This window comes from Neltuma alba, unplaced genomic scaffold (assembly GCF_004799145.2).
Source record: "Neltuma alba isolate B1F8T4 unplaced genomic scaffold, ASM479914v2 tig00002373_pilon, whole genome shotgun sequence".
Lineage (NCBI taxonomy): Eukaryota > Viridiplantae > Streptophyta > Magnoliopsida > Fabales > Fabaceae > Neltuma > Neltuma alba.
This window is the reverse complement of record NW_021632836.1, coordinates 97,638-111,499: the sequence shown is the minus strand read 5'-3', so window position 1 is coordinate 111,499 and position 13,862 is coordinate 97,638. Positions and strand designations below refer to the sequence as shown.

Below are 13,862 nucleotides of genomic sequence, written 5' to 3'. Positions count from 1 at the left end.
GAGAATTTGAAGTTATGATTTAGGACTGTGCTCTACTTTTCACAAAAAGCCCAGTCCGTAGCTTTTAGAATCTGCACCACTACCATCCGCTCTCGAATTTTTCCTTTTAAATTTATCATATTTTGTGGTAGTTAATTGCACAATTGAGGTCTTGAGAATTTGAGTGGCGTGATTCAAATTTTCCTACCAGGATAGATCAATATGAGCGAAAGTAATTTTAATTTCTTCTCTCATTGTTTCTATCCCACCTGCTACAGAAAGATCCCCTGAAAATATACTCTTCAGTCTCCCTCTTGTGTTCAGCATCGCCCAAACCGTCATTAGTCTGATGCTAAAATGATGGAAACCAGAATATGGCGCCAGGAACTGGTCAAAGCAAATAGGGAGAACATTGACTTAACGGTTACATAACCACCCTTGTATACCTAAAATCAATCTGTGACAGCTCTGTAACCAACCTCTACTGCCTAGGGATTATGGGACACAACTACATAGCTGTGGATCCATCAGAGACCTTCTTGGAATATTATTCTGTATATGGGTTAAAATTATATATGGGAACCTAAATCCACAATACATGGGAATCAAAATCAAATAAACTAATTTGAGTTTGATTCCCAAGTTTTATGGGTTTAGATTATCTAGAATCAGTTTGAACTAATTTTGTTTTCTCGGAACTTGTCTCTTTCAATATGTTTTTTTGTACCGAAATTACTGTGAGATGCATTTATGGACAATGCTTATACCTGTAATGCGATAGGTAAAACAAATGGTAGTTGCCACTCTAGCAGAATCTGGTATGAATCTCTCGGATGACGTGATTGAAAGTATCATTGACAAGGTGCATTCTTTTACCTGATGGGCTCAATTTGCTTATCAAACATTGTCTTCATTTGTTATTTGTATATTCGGAAACTTTGAATGAGGCCTGTTCTTTCTTTATGTTGGGTTTCATATTATTTCCAGCTGAAAATTTTGATTTATTTTTAATGGAAGAAGAAATTATGTTAAGAGGAGAAGTAACAATTGTTGGGGGATGAGAAATCCTCAAACCAGAATAAAGTCATAAAAGGAAAGTAACGGTTGTAGAAAAGATGTTCATTAGTTATGTTTGCTAACTTAAGCTGAAAAAGGAAACTTTCTCCATGTGACTTTATCCTCATAATTTAACTGAGGTTTCTACTTTCTAATAAGAATTCTCTACTAAATAAAATGAACCTTGTTCAGCTTCCTTTTTTTTTTTTTTTCCTTTTTTGTTTTTGTGAATTTCATTAGTTATGTTTGTTAACTTAATGAGTTTTTTTAAGTGACCATGCTTTAGAAAATCATTCGAGTCATTGTAATATTTTCTTATCACTAACAGTTTATAAGCTATTTAGACATTTGAGGAAGCTGATACAAAACATGATGGGAAAATTGACAAGGAAGAATGGCGAAATCTTGTCTTGCGGCATCCATCCCTTTTAAAGAATATGACTCTTCAGTATCTCAAGTGAGTTTCTTTTCGTTACAGTAATTTGAATTTTGAAGTTCTTCCTCCAGTGGTGGAAATGTTGTGAAGTTGATTAGGATAATCTCATAAGGCATGATTGTAATGAGAGAATAGAGATAGAAACATAAGTTTTTCCCCTTATGGACACTCTTCACACAATCAACCAACGCCAAGAACAAAGATCGGATTGCCCCTCACTAAACTAAGCCCTCTGGTCACTAATCTGCATCACTCTTGTTAAATTTTTATTGGTTCTTTGCACATCCAGTTACTACATTATATATGCCTAAATTTGTATTTTGTCATCAAGTCCTACCTTCTAATGCATGACTTTTTTTTTCCCCTTAAAAAAAAAACTTGGCAGAGACATCACCACCACATTTCCCAGTTTTGTTTTCCACTCGCAGGTTGATGATACTTGAACGAAATAAGTACATCATCCTTGTAAGTTTCAGCAGCCTTAGCTGGGAATGATGTTTCACCAATGAAGGAACGAGGTTGTGAGGTACTGGGCGATACGGTGGATGGGATATGGCGTTTGTTTATATTTTCATTAAGTCGAACTTCATCTTCTCTTTTTGGATAGATGAGGTTTCTCCGTTGTACAAATGGGCTGGTTTATTTATTTATTTGCTTCATTGGAAATAAAAAAAGGGGAGCAACATAGGATATTCAGGTGTCTCACCATTACGCCGTTAGATTTGGGGGGATTTGGATATGCCCAGATCTGGAAATGGCTGCTACTGCAAATAAGGGAGAGAAAAAAAGAGGAAGATGAAGATGATGATAAAGACCGTCCTTATTTCCCCTGAAAATAACATGTCTGTCAATTTTTCCTTGTCTTTTAGATGTCGTTTTTTAAGTTTTTGGGTATGAAAATATCGTTTGTGTATGTTTTGTTGTAATTATATGTTGGAATTGTTGAACAGAGAAGGCTGAATTATTTTGTAATTAGCACCAACTTTTCTAGAGTTGTAAAAAGGTGTTCCTTGTTTGGGAAGCATGTTTTATAATTTTCTTTTTGCCAACATGCTGAACGTCAGTGCAATTGTTGAAATGCTGGAGATTCTTGTGATTAACATGAGAATATTCCTCATTAATCTCATCAAACTAATCAACCATGTCCTTCCTCCTCTATTGGTTTTTTTTTTAAGTCCAATTTTTTCCGTCCTTTTATTTCCCTGCAAACTTGAATCTTTTGCCTGTCTATTGGGATGTGTGTTTTGGGGATGATCTAAATTTAAATTTAAGTTTTGGCGAAAAAGACTAAAAAATTTTCTTAAGCTGAGGCCTTGAATATATCTGTTTTCATGGGTTCGGATTTAATGAAAGAGGCTAGTTTTTCATAACAAAATAAATCAAGACTTGAATTTTTAGAAAAAGAGGTGTGTACATTTAGTGCCCAACAGTACTTTAAACAAATTTCACAAAGAAGGTATTTTTTTCTTTTGATTATTTAATTTTATATAAAATGATTAATGTTTTGATATATTTTAAAATGCTTTAGTTTTGAACTTTTACAATTTTTGAAAGAATTTTTTTTTAAAAAAATGCAATTTTACTTTATTTTATTTTAATAAGTCAAAAGATTCAACATGTAGAATGCGAGTTTTTTTAACCGAGTTTTCTTTGAAATAAATTGATAATTAAAGGTTATTAAAATGATAGGTTTACTTATATTATGTTTAGTACGTTGGAATAAAGAATTAAAAAAATAGAAATAAAAATGTAAGCGGTATGATTAAGCCTTTGTTTGGCATGATCGAAATAAGATTGCATTACTATGTCTGAAAGAATAGAAATATGATAGGAATGAAAAATGACAATAACAATTTATTAAATTACCCTTAATATTAAAAAGTTATAAGAAAATAAAGGTAAATTAGTCTTTTTATTTGTTCTCTGGTGTTGAACAATACCATGCCATTAAAAAAAGATTGATGGAATCATTTTGAGTCAAATTTGATGGAAAAGGAATGGGAGAAACATTTCAATCCCTTCACACCAAACATCTCAACGCTCCATTTTATCACCTTTTCCCGTCCCATTCTTTTAATTCACTCATATCAAACACAACAAATGGTTCAAAAACTAAGTGTATTGTCCATATATTATTTTACATGATATTATATATATATATATATATATATATATATATAGTTGAGAGTCATTCATAGTTCAATTGCATATAACTTTTTAGGAACCAGGGAATCATGATTTAATACTCCCCTAACCATTTTGAAGAATTTTTATGGTAATTAATGTTGAAGCTAAGATCCCGTATCATAGCAGTTCAATGTTATAGAATCTTTTGAAAAATCAAGAAATTATATATTCCAAATACTTCTTGTTTTAAAGCATATATTATTACAGAAAATCAAGAAATCATGGGCTCAAGACTTTTTTTTGCCCAAGTTAAAGAATTTCTATGCCTTGGTGGGGGATGATTTCTTTTCTTTTTTTAAATGAATTTTTTGTTTGCTACTCATTCACTATTTCGCTTAATCCTTTCATTGTATTAGTACTTTAATGCCCCGTTTAGTATCATGGAAGAGTTTTAGATGGAAGTAGAAGTGAAATTAATTGGGGTATTATTATAATTTAATATTTGTATTTACAATGTGAAAAGACATTTGAGCAGTAAAAGTTGACTTGGAGAAGACCTATGATAGATTGGAATGGTCTTTCATAGATAATACCCTTTGAAATTTGATCATGATGTGTATCTCTAGTCCCTCCTTTCAAGTTCTTTGGAATGGGGAACCTTTAGAGCAATTTATACCTACCAGGAGTATTCGACAGGGGGATCCGATTTCCCCCCTGTGTTTACTTTATGCATGGAGAGACTCAACCATATTATTGAGGATGTAACTGATGAGGGGCTATGGGAACCAATTAGGCTTGGTCAACAAGGCCCTGATCTATCTCACTTATCTTTGCAGATGACCTAATCCTCTTTGGGGAAGCCTCGACTTGGCAAGTGGATGTGATGATGGACTGCACAAACAGATTCTATGAAGTCTTAGGTCAGAATGTGAATAGGGCAAAAACCAAGATCTACTTCTCAAATAATGTTCACTTCTCTAGGGCAGTAGAGATGAGCCAATGAATAGGAGTAGATTTGACAGGTGTTTTGGGTACATGTATGGGGGTGTCGTTGATATATAAAAGAGCATCTTATGTTATGTTTGCCCCCATTCTTGAAAAAACCAATAGGAAACTTACTAGTTGGAAACAAAATTGCCTAAGCATGGCTAGAAGAGCTACACTGATCAAGGCAGTACTATCTGCCCTACCCTCTTATCAGATGCAGACCTCACTGATCCCGAAGCGCCTCATTACTGAGTTAGAGAAGATTAGCAGAAGCTTTCTATGGGGTGAAAATGAAGGGTCTAAAAAACTTCATTTACTCTCCTAGCAGATGATTACAACTGATAAAATGCGGGGAGGCTTGGGTATCAAGAACTTGAGAAAACAGAATGAAGCCTTTATGGTGAAACTTTGTTGGAAATTGGTTTGTGACAAAGAAGCCTTGTGGGTCAAGGTAATTAAAGCAAAATATGATACAAGGGATGGCCAAAGATTGCATATTAGTAAAAAGTCAAATGAATACCTCACGTGGAAAGGTATTAGAGGGGTTTGGAAGAACTTCACAAAAGGGCTTGGGAGAAAGAATGGTAATGGTTTTTTTTTTTGATATATTGAGATTGGTAATGGTAAATCCACATATTTCTGGTTTGATATCTTATCAGATGTAAATTATCCCTTAATTGAGCTAATTTCGGAATTTGAACACTTGGTGAATCCTTCAGAAATGGTGGCTGATTATGTTGACGAATGGGGCTAATGGAGTGGGGGAGAGGAGTGGATTAATACTTTTGGAGACCGTCCATAGATGGTTGCTTTTCAGTTAATTCTGCTTATAAATTTGGAGATAGAAGGTACATAACAACAAGTTGACAGTATTTGGAGATGATTTGACATTTGCAAGTACCAAAAAGACTAAATCGTTCCTATGGATATTCGCACATGGCAGAGCTCACACAGCAAGCCTTCGACAACGAAGGGGGCTAGAGGTAACATCAAATGGCCCCTTTGACTGTGAGGAGATAGAGACTAATATGCACTTGATCCGTGACTATGCAAATGCTATTCAGTGCAAGCAATTAGTAGTAGATCCCACTCTTTGGTTTCAGTTTACTTCCCTCCAAGGAGTAGACTGGATCAAATGGAACCTTGGCAAAGAAGCAGGCAAAGACTTTACGAAGAATCTTAGCTGGCCGACCTTGTTCGAGTATATTTGCTGGGACACTTGGGTGGTAAGATGTAACCAACTGTTCAATCATAGTGTTACCACTAAGGAGACTAGTGCCCTACCAAGTTTCTTCAAAGCATACTGGGACCAAGACATGGTAACCAACTGTTCCTTCTACAACATAGAGAATAGGGCAAGACAGGTATACCAAAACTTACAAGGAGAGTATGCTATCTTGGAGGTAGACGGTTCAATTACACAGGAAGGACGCCGTGGCTGTGGAGGAGTTATACGGAGCAATAAAGGAGCTTGGATATTTGGCTTTAGCTGTAAAATCAATTCCACTCCCTGAACTATCACAGAAGTCTTAGCCATGTTTCAAGGCCTAAAGCTTTGTTGGTCAAGAGGATTTAGAAGTGTCATTCTCTACTCTGATTGTACTAAAGCTCTTAATCTCATTTTGAGAAGCTATTCTTAGGATAACCTCCTTATTCTTTCTTTTTAATTACAACTGGAGGGTCTTACCTATGTTTTCTCCTAAAGAAAGAAATTCCTTTAGCTGATCTTTTAGCTAAATTGTCTCATACTCTAAACAATCTTTTTTGTATTTTTTATCACCCTCCACCTTTTTGAAATAGGAGGAAGGGGTTGAGATACTTTGTTTCTGACTCCTTTTGTACTGTTTTTTAGTTTCAATTAAAAAAAAAACCCTAACCACCCAAAAGACCTCAACCCGCAGCCACCAACTGGCGACCATTGGAACACCGGCATAGGAGAGAAGGAAATAAACAAAAGCACGACGAGATCATCATTGGCAAAATATGAAATTGAAGAGTTTGGTGAACAAAAAGCAGAATCAGCAAAACAGGATAACCTCTCTTACCCACAATCATTATCACTTGCCATCTTCCCTTCCGTCACTAATCTAAAGAGGAAGAGGAAGAAGACACAAGATTCGTCATCCTCTATCACAAATAAAGTCAAAGTGTCACTCGCCGTCTACATTTACCATTACAGATCTGAAGAGAGAGAAAGAAAAGACAAAGAAGGTCTGATACCCTCCATTGCAAATCTAAAGTCAAAGCTCTGTCCTCCGTCCTCCGCCACCTTCATCGTCATCCTCTTTTATTGCACCACTGTCCTCCTTCTCTCGCTACCATCCTTGGTTTTATCAGAGGAAGGGTGATGGGTAAGTCTGAAGATGTGGCTCCATAGAACTGGAACTCGATTCCTTGAGGGGGCCTATGGAACCGAGTTCTATCATTTTTCATGGAACTAAGAGTTCCAGGAATTGTCTTCAAGCGCACCAAACACATATTTTGAGTTCTGTTTCCACTTCCACTTCCTTCCTACCCAATTCCATGCTACTAAACAGGGCATAATAGATGTTATTGGTGCTTACATCTAAATAATAAGGTGTGGCCAGGGTACTTAAGTAACATTCTCCCTTTTTATTATTTAATCATTTTTAATTGATTTTTTTTATATAAAAGTCGTCTTACTTGCAATTTCAATTCCATTTTCTTTTTCCTTAGAACTTCTGGCTCTGGGTGGGTCCCGTGTTCGGGGTTTAAAAGAAAGTGGCCGCTCCCCCGTCTTCGGTTTCCTCCTTCTCCGGCGACCATTCTCTCGGTAAGCTACTAAGCTTAGCTCTGATTCTTTTTCCTTTCAAAACCAATCGTTCTTTTTATGCTTGCTAAGGTGACGCATGTGAAAGAAGAGTTCTTTCTTTCTTTCCTTCGAAGTTGCAAATATGAAAATAATTTCACCACTTCGAAATAAAACCCTGTTAGTCGTTACGATCATTGGGTTGACTGTGTTACCTACATTACTCTTCTTATAATTTTTGTAGGTTAAATCAAGTTTTACTAGTGATGGAGAAAGGAGGAAAGGGGTATTCGCCGATGGACAAAGGAGGTCAGTTCATTTTTCCCGTATCGATGTTTTTTAAGGGTGATTTGGGTGAAAGTGTTGATTTTTGTTTACTCGTCACTTTTTGTTTTACGTATCCGATTGATCGTCTAAGAAAATTTTTATAATCTCAAATTAGTTTGTAAGCTTGTTTGTTTTCCTACATACATGGTGGAAACGGGCCTCTGTATCATTTTTTTTTTTAAATTTTTTGTATTCTAAATTGAATTTTGGCCTGATGTTGCGACGAAATGTGCTATTCTTTTTGGCTTCGCCTAAGGACAATCAGGAACCCATAGTGATCAATCTTCCTCTGCCGCTTATTTGGCGGACTATTTAATTCGAAGATTTTAAATCTATGACTAGGTTATTCTCCTGAGCCAACAGCTGCCCCGCGTCTCGAATGTATGTTGCACTTTTGTAATTCGCACCTGCTGTACGAAAAAACGACAGCATTTTAATATGTGAAGATGATCTCGGCTGTAAAATTTAACTCCACGAATGATGAGTAAGCAATTCCCAAATTTGGAAGGAACAAAAATTGACCTTCAAGAATGACCCTAATGGTCATCTTCACGACAGCTAAATACCAAAATTCGGCCTCCAAGAGTGATGAGTAAACTGAGGAGAAGTGAGCAGAATGGTACGTGTATCGTCTATGAGCTTCTTCCCTCCCTCCCAAATAGATGTTTTTTTGTCTCGAAGTGAAGTTCTGATTGAGGTTAAAAGGCAGAGAACGCTAGGATTGAATTTCATGTTACACTGATAGGATCCTGCTCACTAATTGAAACAGTCATTTTGTTTGTGCAATAAACACGCATTAACAGAACTCGTAGCAGACATTCTGAATGCCAGCTGCACATAGTGGGTTGTATTTTGACCATCTAAGGTGGATATATATTAGGTTGCCCATGCTAAGAGCTCTCATGCCTTATATATTGCGACCTATGTGACGGCAAATCTGTATTGTTGCTGATATGAAATTTATGTGCTGATGTGGGTTCTTTGATCTTGCCGCCATCAATTGGTGGTGCATGCTAATAGTCGAACCATTTTACGATTTAAAACTCTATTGTCCACTTTTTTCTTTGTAGGATCCTTAAAAGGGAAAGATGATAGTGCTCCGAAATCAGCCAAGGGGAGGAAAGTTCATTTTGCTGAAGAAGGTTAGCAGTACATCTCTACTCTCTTCATACTGCCTCTCACTAAAGTATGAAAATCATAAAATTTTCTTAAGATGCTGGAACTGAAGTTTACATGATATTGATCTCGTTTACAATTAGTTGTATAATTTCCTTACTAATTGAATGATGTAATTCTTGTGTATTATAGGCTCTTTTGAAACCATATCAGGTAGTTCACCAATGTCTGGGGGAAAAGCCTCTAGCACACAGTTTAAAGGTATTATTATCTTAACCTTTTTTTTGGTAGATACCCTTTTTACAATCTTTAAGTATGTTTCCATTTCCCATTTTAGCAGTACTAAGTTCTTTTTTTATATATTTGTATTATGGTATTTTTCATTTTCATGGCGATTGGAATAAAGGAGGAAAGGGAGAGAAGATTGCAAATGGAAGAAAGACTCCTTTGTCTGAAGGCTCAAAATCATCAGAATTTGGCATTGAGCAGGGTTGGTAGTCGCCTTAATCTTTTACTTGATTGTTGACCTAAACAGTATATGCACTTGCTTTTAACATGTAAAATACTGCGGTGGCTGGGCCTAAGAATTGCATCGGACATATATCTTGTATTACTTGATTCCTTTTAGGACTCTAGGTTTGTGTTGATAATACTCATCTGATTAAATCAACAGTTCTAAATCTTCTTGGTGACTTTTGCAGAACTTCCGAACAATGTCAAATGCTTGATGAATTGTGAGGCTGCTGATATTTTACTAGGAATTCAAGATCAGATGACAATATTATCTAAAGATCCAACTATCAAAATACCTGCGTAAGGGAGCATTAAAGATTTTCTTCTTAGGTTGAAGAGATGCTTTGGTTACTGTTTATCTGAAAATTTTCTTTATTTTCTGTTCTAGATCATTTGACAAGGGACTGCAGTATGCCAAAAGCAATGGCCATTATACAAAGTCGGAGTCTGTTAGGAGCATTCTAGAGTATCCTTAATTTTTCAGATTGGTATGTTTATAGGATTGTGTCCGGTGTGCCTAGGTGAGTTTGCATGAATAAATAGTACTAATGCTTGGATGTGACTTTCCTCTTTATTCATAATGTTCATATATTGTTTGAATCTTGACTATAAGATTAGGCCTTTGGCAGATCTTGGTGTCTCTGATGCGGAGGTATCATTCCCCTTCTAGTTTCCCTTGTTCTTGCATATTCTGTAGGGTTCCTGACAATAAATCTTGAACTGCAGCTATGTGTGATTGGTAATGTGTGTCCAGAAACATTGGAAGAGGTTTATGCTCTGATCCCGTCACTTAAGGTATGAAATGTCGAAGTCATAATGAATTGAAAATGGGCATATCTCGTTCATTTAAATTTTTATAGGAAGGAATGTAAAGGTTGTTATCGAAAATTGTTTTTTTTAACTATATAATGGAGGTATCTCACGATTATTGAACAAATATTTATTATACAAAGGAGGCCTTCTGTGGATGAGTAAATTGGCTGGTGCAGAAATTATTTATTTAGGTCTCCAATCCTCTGATGTTAAATCTGGGAAGCTGTTGATAGACTTCAGCTTATGTTACATTTTGGTAACGTTCATGATATTATCATGTGATCCAGCTCTGGGAATTGGTAGAAAATCATTTAATGTAGTTTAAACATATACAGAGAAGGTCGCTAAAGCCGCTAGTGAGAACAGTTGGGCATATGGTGAATGATACTAAGAAGGATACTCAAGGAAGTTATCAAATTGGTGAATGATATATTTGAAGAATTAGTTGTTGACGTGTAATTCATGTAGCTAACCTTGTTTAGCCGAACAAGACTTATGTCTATTGTTGTATGGTGAGGGATATCCCCATATTTTGTTTTGGCCAAATTTTCAATTGAAATTTTTGGAAGTGCTCTCCCTAATATCCCATAATCTGGAGGAATCTAACTATGTCAAAAGGATCTACTTCCCCCTCTTTCATATTTTTGACGTCTTGAGTGCTTTCTATAGTTGGCTGTTCCTTGACTCCTTATTTCCATTGTTGTCCCATTTCGGCTGCCTCTGTTTTCTGACCATATTATTTTCATGGCAGGATCAGGGTCCTGTTTTAGATATAATTTTAAGCTTTTTAGTTGTGTTCTCTCTAATTTAATCCGCAATTTCAGATTTCCGCTATCAATATAAAATATTAGATCTATAATAAAGCAATTATTTATGAATTATGAATAGGATGACTCGCTTCAAATCCTGTAAAACATGCTGGAAAATGTGTCTACTCACACACACACATGTATATATGTAAACGTGGCAATTCATCACTGTTGCAGGTCAGGAGAAGTAGGATCGAAGGACTTCTCAGAGATATGCTAAAAGAGCTTGGGAAACTTAAGAAACCCATGTAAAGCCACGTGATGCAAGGGAAAAGGCCTACTTGCTGGTCAGTTTTCTCTTATTAAGCATCAGTTCAGAATTTTCCTTTTGCTTCTTTACTTCTGTATCCAATTTTCCCCCCTGGCTATATATGCAGGTTTTGAATACTTCGTGGCATGTTGAGTACTGCAGATTTATGAATGTAGAGATGTAGAAATTAATTAGCGTTCTGTGAAACATTGTGTATTATGAAAAGCACTTTCTGAAAGAGCATGTTAGCTGCTTCTGAGACAAAATATCAAGTTTAACGCATGTTTTATATGCCTGTTTGAGCTAATATTGCCCACATGAACCTTTTTTTTAAAAAAAAAAATTATCTGCTTAGTTAAGAATTTTGAAATTAAATAGAGTTGGTTCTGAATTCAATCCAAAATAAAATTTTAAAGATGTATGGTTTCTAACTTTAAGACTTGATTACAATACTTCTATTTGGAGCGATTTTAAGTATCTTTATAAGCATTCTCTGTATTAAGAGGCATGTCTTAACTCTGGTAAACTCCCGGAACTTAGCTCACTCACATTTTTGTTGTATAAAAAAAATACTTATTTTTGGACTTACTCTCAAATGCAAGCAAGTTTGAAAATGAAATTTATTTAAACCTAGATTTGATCTAAATAACTATCTGCCTGTATATTTTTAGTTCCAAAAGAAATATAATCTGAACAATAACTCCGAACAATATAAATTCACATTTCACCCTCTTATGTTACAGGGAACATACCCAGTTATCCAAGATTTCTTTAAACTGAATACACAATTTGTTATACAGAGTATGGTTGTAGTCAATTAAGGTTGTTTAGATGTTTGATTATGTTCCATTTTGGATGAAAATCATATGAAAAGCTTGGTTCAATTCAGATCATGCCAAAATAACCTCCTTATTCTTTTAAATATATAATGGTATTAGTTTTTATTTTAATTTTTTATTATTGAAATTTGCAGTTAAACATAAAAATAACAATTTATGTTAAGATAATATATAATTTTGTAATTAAATTGTACAGTATAAAATAATTATGGTATATTTGCAAGCAATGACATTTTTTGACAAGACGCTGATATCTTCACATCAACAAAAGCGTAAACTAAATTTAATCGGTCTGCTTTGGTTTGATACAAGTTTTAAAGGGCAAAAATCGAAATTTGACCCAAATTTAGTCGGCTGGCAAAGCTACAACCCAAAGTCATAATCAAATTGAAAAAAAATAAAAGTACGGGATTTTTTTTTTTTAAAAGGTGTTTGTCATCCCCTCAACGAAACTTGAGGAATCAAAAACTGAATTGGATATTAAATCGGTTAAAGTAGTGGTTCAAAAGTTAGTAAGTCAAATTAAGGTTCAGTCGGGATCAAACCAGTTATATTAAAATAATATACTCCTCTAGTCTTTAATATAAGACCCATTTAACTAATTTGATTATATTAAGGAAATTAGGTAAGTTAGTTAATTATAAGAAATGTGACACGTTTTTTCTAAAATACCATAATCATCTTTCTTAATACTCTCTCTTCCTCTTTTACTTGATTATGGTTGAGAGAGTATCCATAGGGGTAACTTAAAAAAATTGATAAATATGAGAAATGAGTTTTATATTTAGGATCAAAACCAACTCAATAATCAGGTCCTATATTAAGGACCGGAGGAGTAATATAATTAAAAATAACAAAATACAACAATAACAATAATCACTAATAACAAAATACAAGAAAATAAAACAATAATTTGATTGTAACAATAACAAAGTATAAAAATATTGAGAATTTTGATCTTTATAATTTCTTAATAATTAAAATTAACAATCATTTATACCAAAATCATCATTAAAATTCATTCAAATTCATAATGATTGAGATATTAAAAGTTGGATGAGAAAAATTAAGATCAATAATAATATAATTATCTAAGTCGGTTCACTCCCAGTTTATCACCAGTTCAATACTTAAATCAAAACAAACCATTGATTGGTTTACCAATTTTCTGGTTCAACCAGTTGGTTTGGTTTGGATTTTTGCTCATTGACAAAACTTCTCCCAACCAAGGGAAAAAATTATCGATTTCCTCTCATCACGACAAACAGCCCTTAATATAATTTAATCGGGAAGAAATGATATATTTCGTAAGTGTAAGAGCAAAAACTTAACCTTCTTATTCCTTTTTATTAAAATTACTTTTTAATTTTAAACACAAACTGGCCCTTGCTTAATAATTTAAATCTCGAAAATTCATTTATTTAAACTTAAAAAGTAAGGATTTTTTTTAATTTTATCCTCGTTCTTAGAACAATTATATAGAAGAATTTTTTTAAAACAAGTTTTGGAAACCAAAGATTAAAAAATCTGTTCCTAACATTATTTTGAAAAACATATATAAAATAATGAAGTGGGACATAAAAGAATAGTTTGTTTTATTAGCAATATTGTCATTAACGAAAACAATATTTTATGTTTCTCCTCTAATTTCATATAACAGAACGTAACAAAATATCAAAAAGATATACTGATTGTTTTTGGTATTTCAGAACAAATTGTTTTTCACAACACATGACCGAAAATACAACTTAAAACATGATCTTTTAATTTTTTGTTTTTTAAAACAAAAAATTATTTTCATAACAGCAAGCCCTGAGTCTTTAGAAATTTCATGAATGCG

At 34.2% G+C, this 13,862-nt stretch overlaps 3 protein-coding genes across 4 annotated transcripts; all 3 read left to right on the top strand.

Annotated features, from left to right (window-relative positions):
- The first annotated feature begins 384 nt into the window (after window positions 1-384).
- LOC114722908 (calcineurin B-like protein 3) lies at window positions 385-2,520 on the top strand. 2 transcript variants are annotated; one of them, XM_028909033.1, is made up of 3 exons: window positions 385-841; window positions 1,380-1,492; window positions 1,900-2,520. In XM_028909033.1, the coding sequence occupies exons 1-3, from the start codon at window positions 770-772 to the stop codon at window positions 1,964-1,966; spliced, it is 252 nt and encodes an 83-aa protein (XP_028764866.1). In that variant the 5' UTR covers window positions 385-769; the 3' UTR covers window positions 1,967-2,520. The 2 variants fall into 2 exon arrangements, with proteins under 2 accessions (XP_028764866.1, XP_028764873.1); XM_028909040.1 differs by having other exon boundaries at window positions 394-841; window positions 1,857-2,520.
- Window positions 2,521-4,931: 2,411 nt separating this feature from the next.
- LOC114722886 (uncharacterized) lies at window positions 4,932-6,099 on the top strand. The gene is made up of 2 exons (XM_028909012.1): window positions 4,932-5,036; window positions 5,431-6,099. The coding sequence occupies exons 1-2, from the start codon at window positions 4,932-4,934 to the stop codon at window positions 6,097-6,099; spliced, it is 774 nt and encodes a 257-aa protein (XP_028764845.1).
- An 833-nt stretch (window positions 6,100-6,932) lies between these two features.
- On the top strand, window positions 6,933-10,143 carry LOC114722876 (DNA-directed RNA polymerases IV and V subunit 4-like). Its single transcript, XM_028909004.1, has 9 exons — window positions 6,933-6,936; window positions 7,283-7,379; window positions 7,600-7,664; window positions 8,753-8,824; window positions 9,205-9,288; window positions 9,500-9,611; window positions 9,700-9,777; window positions 9,930-9,963; window positions 10,038-10,143. Exons 1-9 carry the CDS (start codon window positions 6,933-6,935, stop codon window positions 10,110-10,112), a joined length of 621 nt encoding a protein of 206 aa, XP_028764837.1. The 3' UTR covers window positions 10,113-10,143.
- Window positions 10,144-13,862: the final 3,719 nt, after the last annotated feature.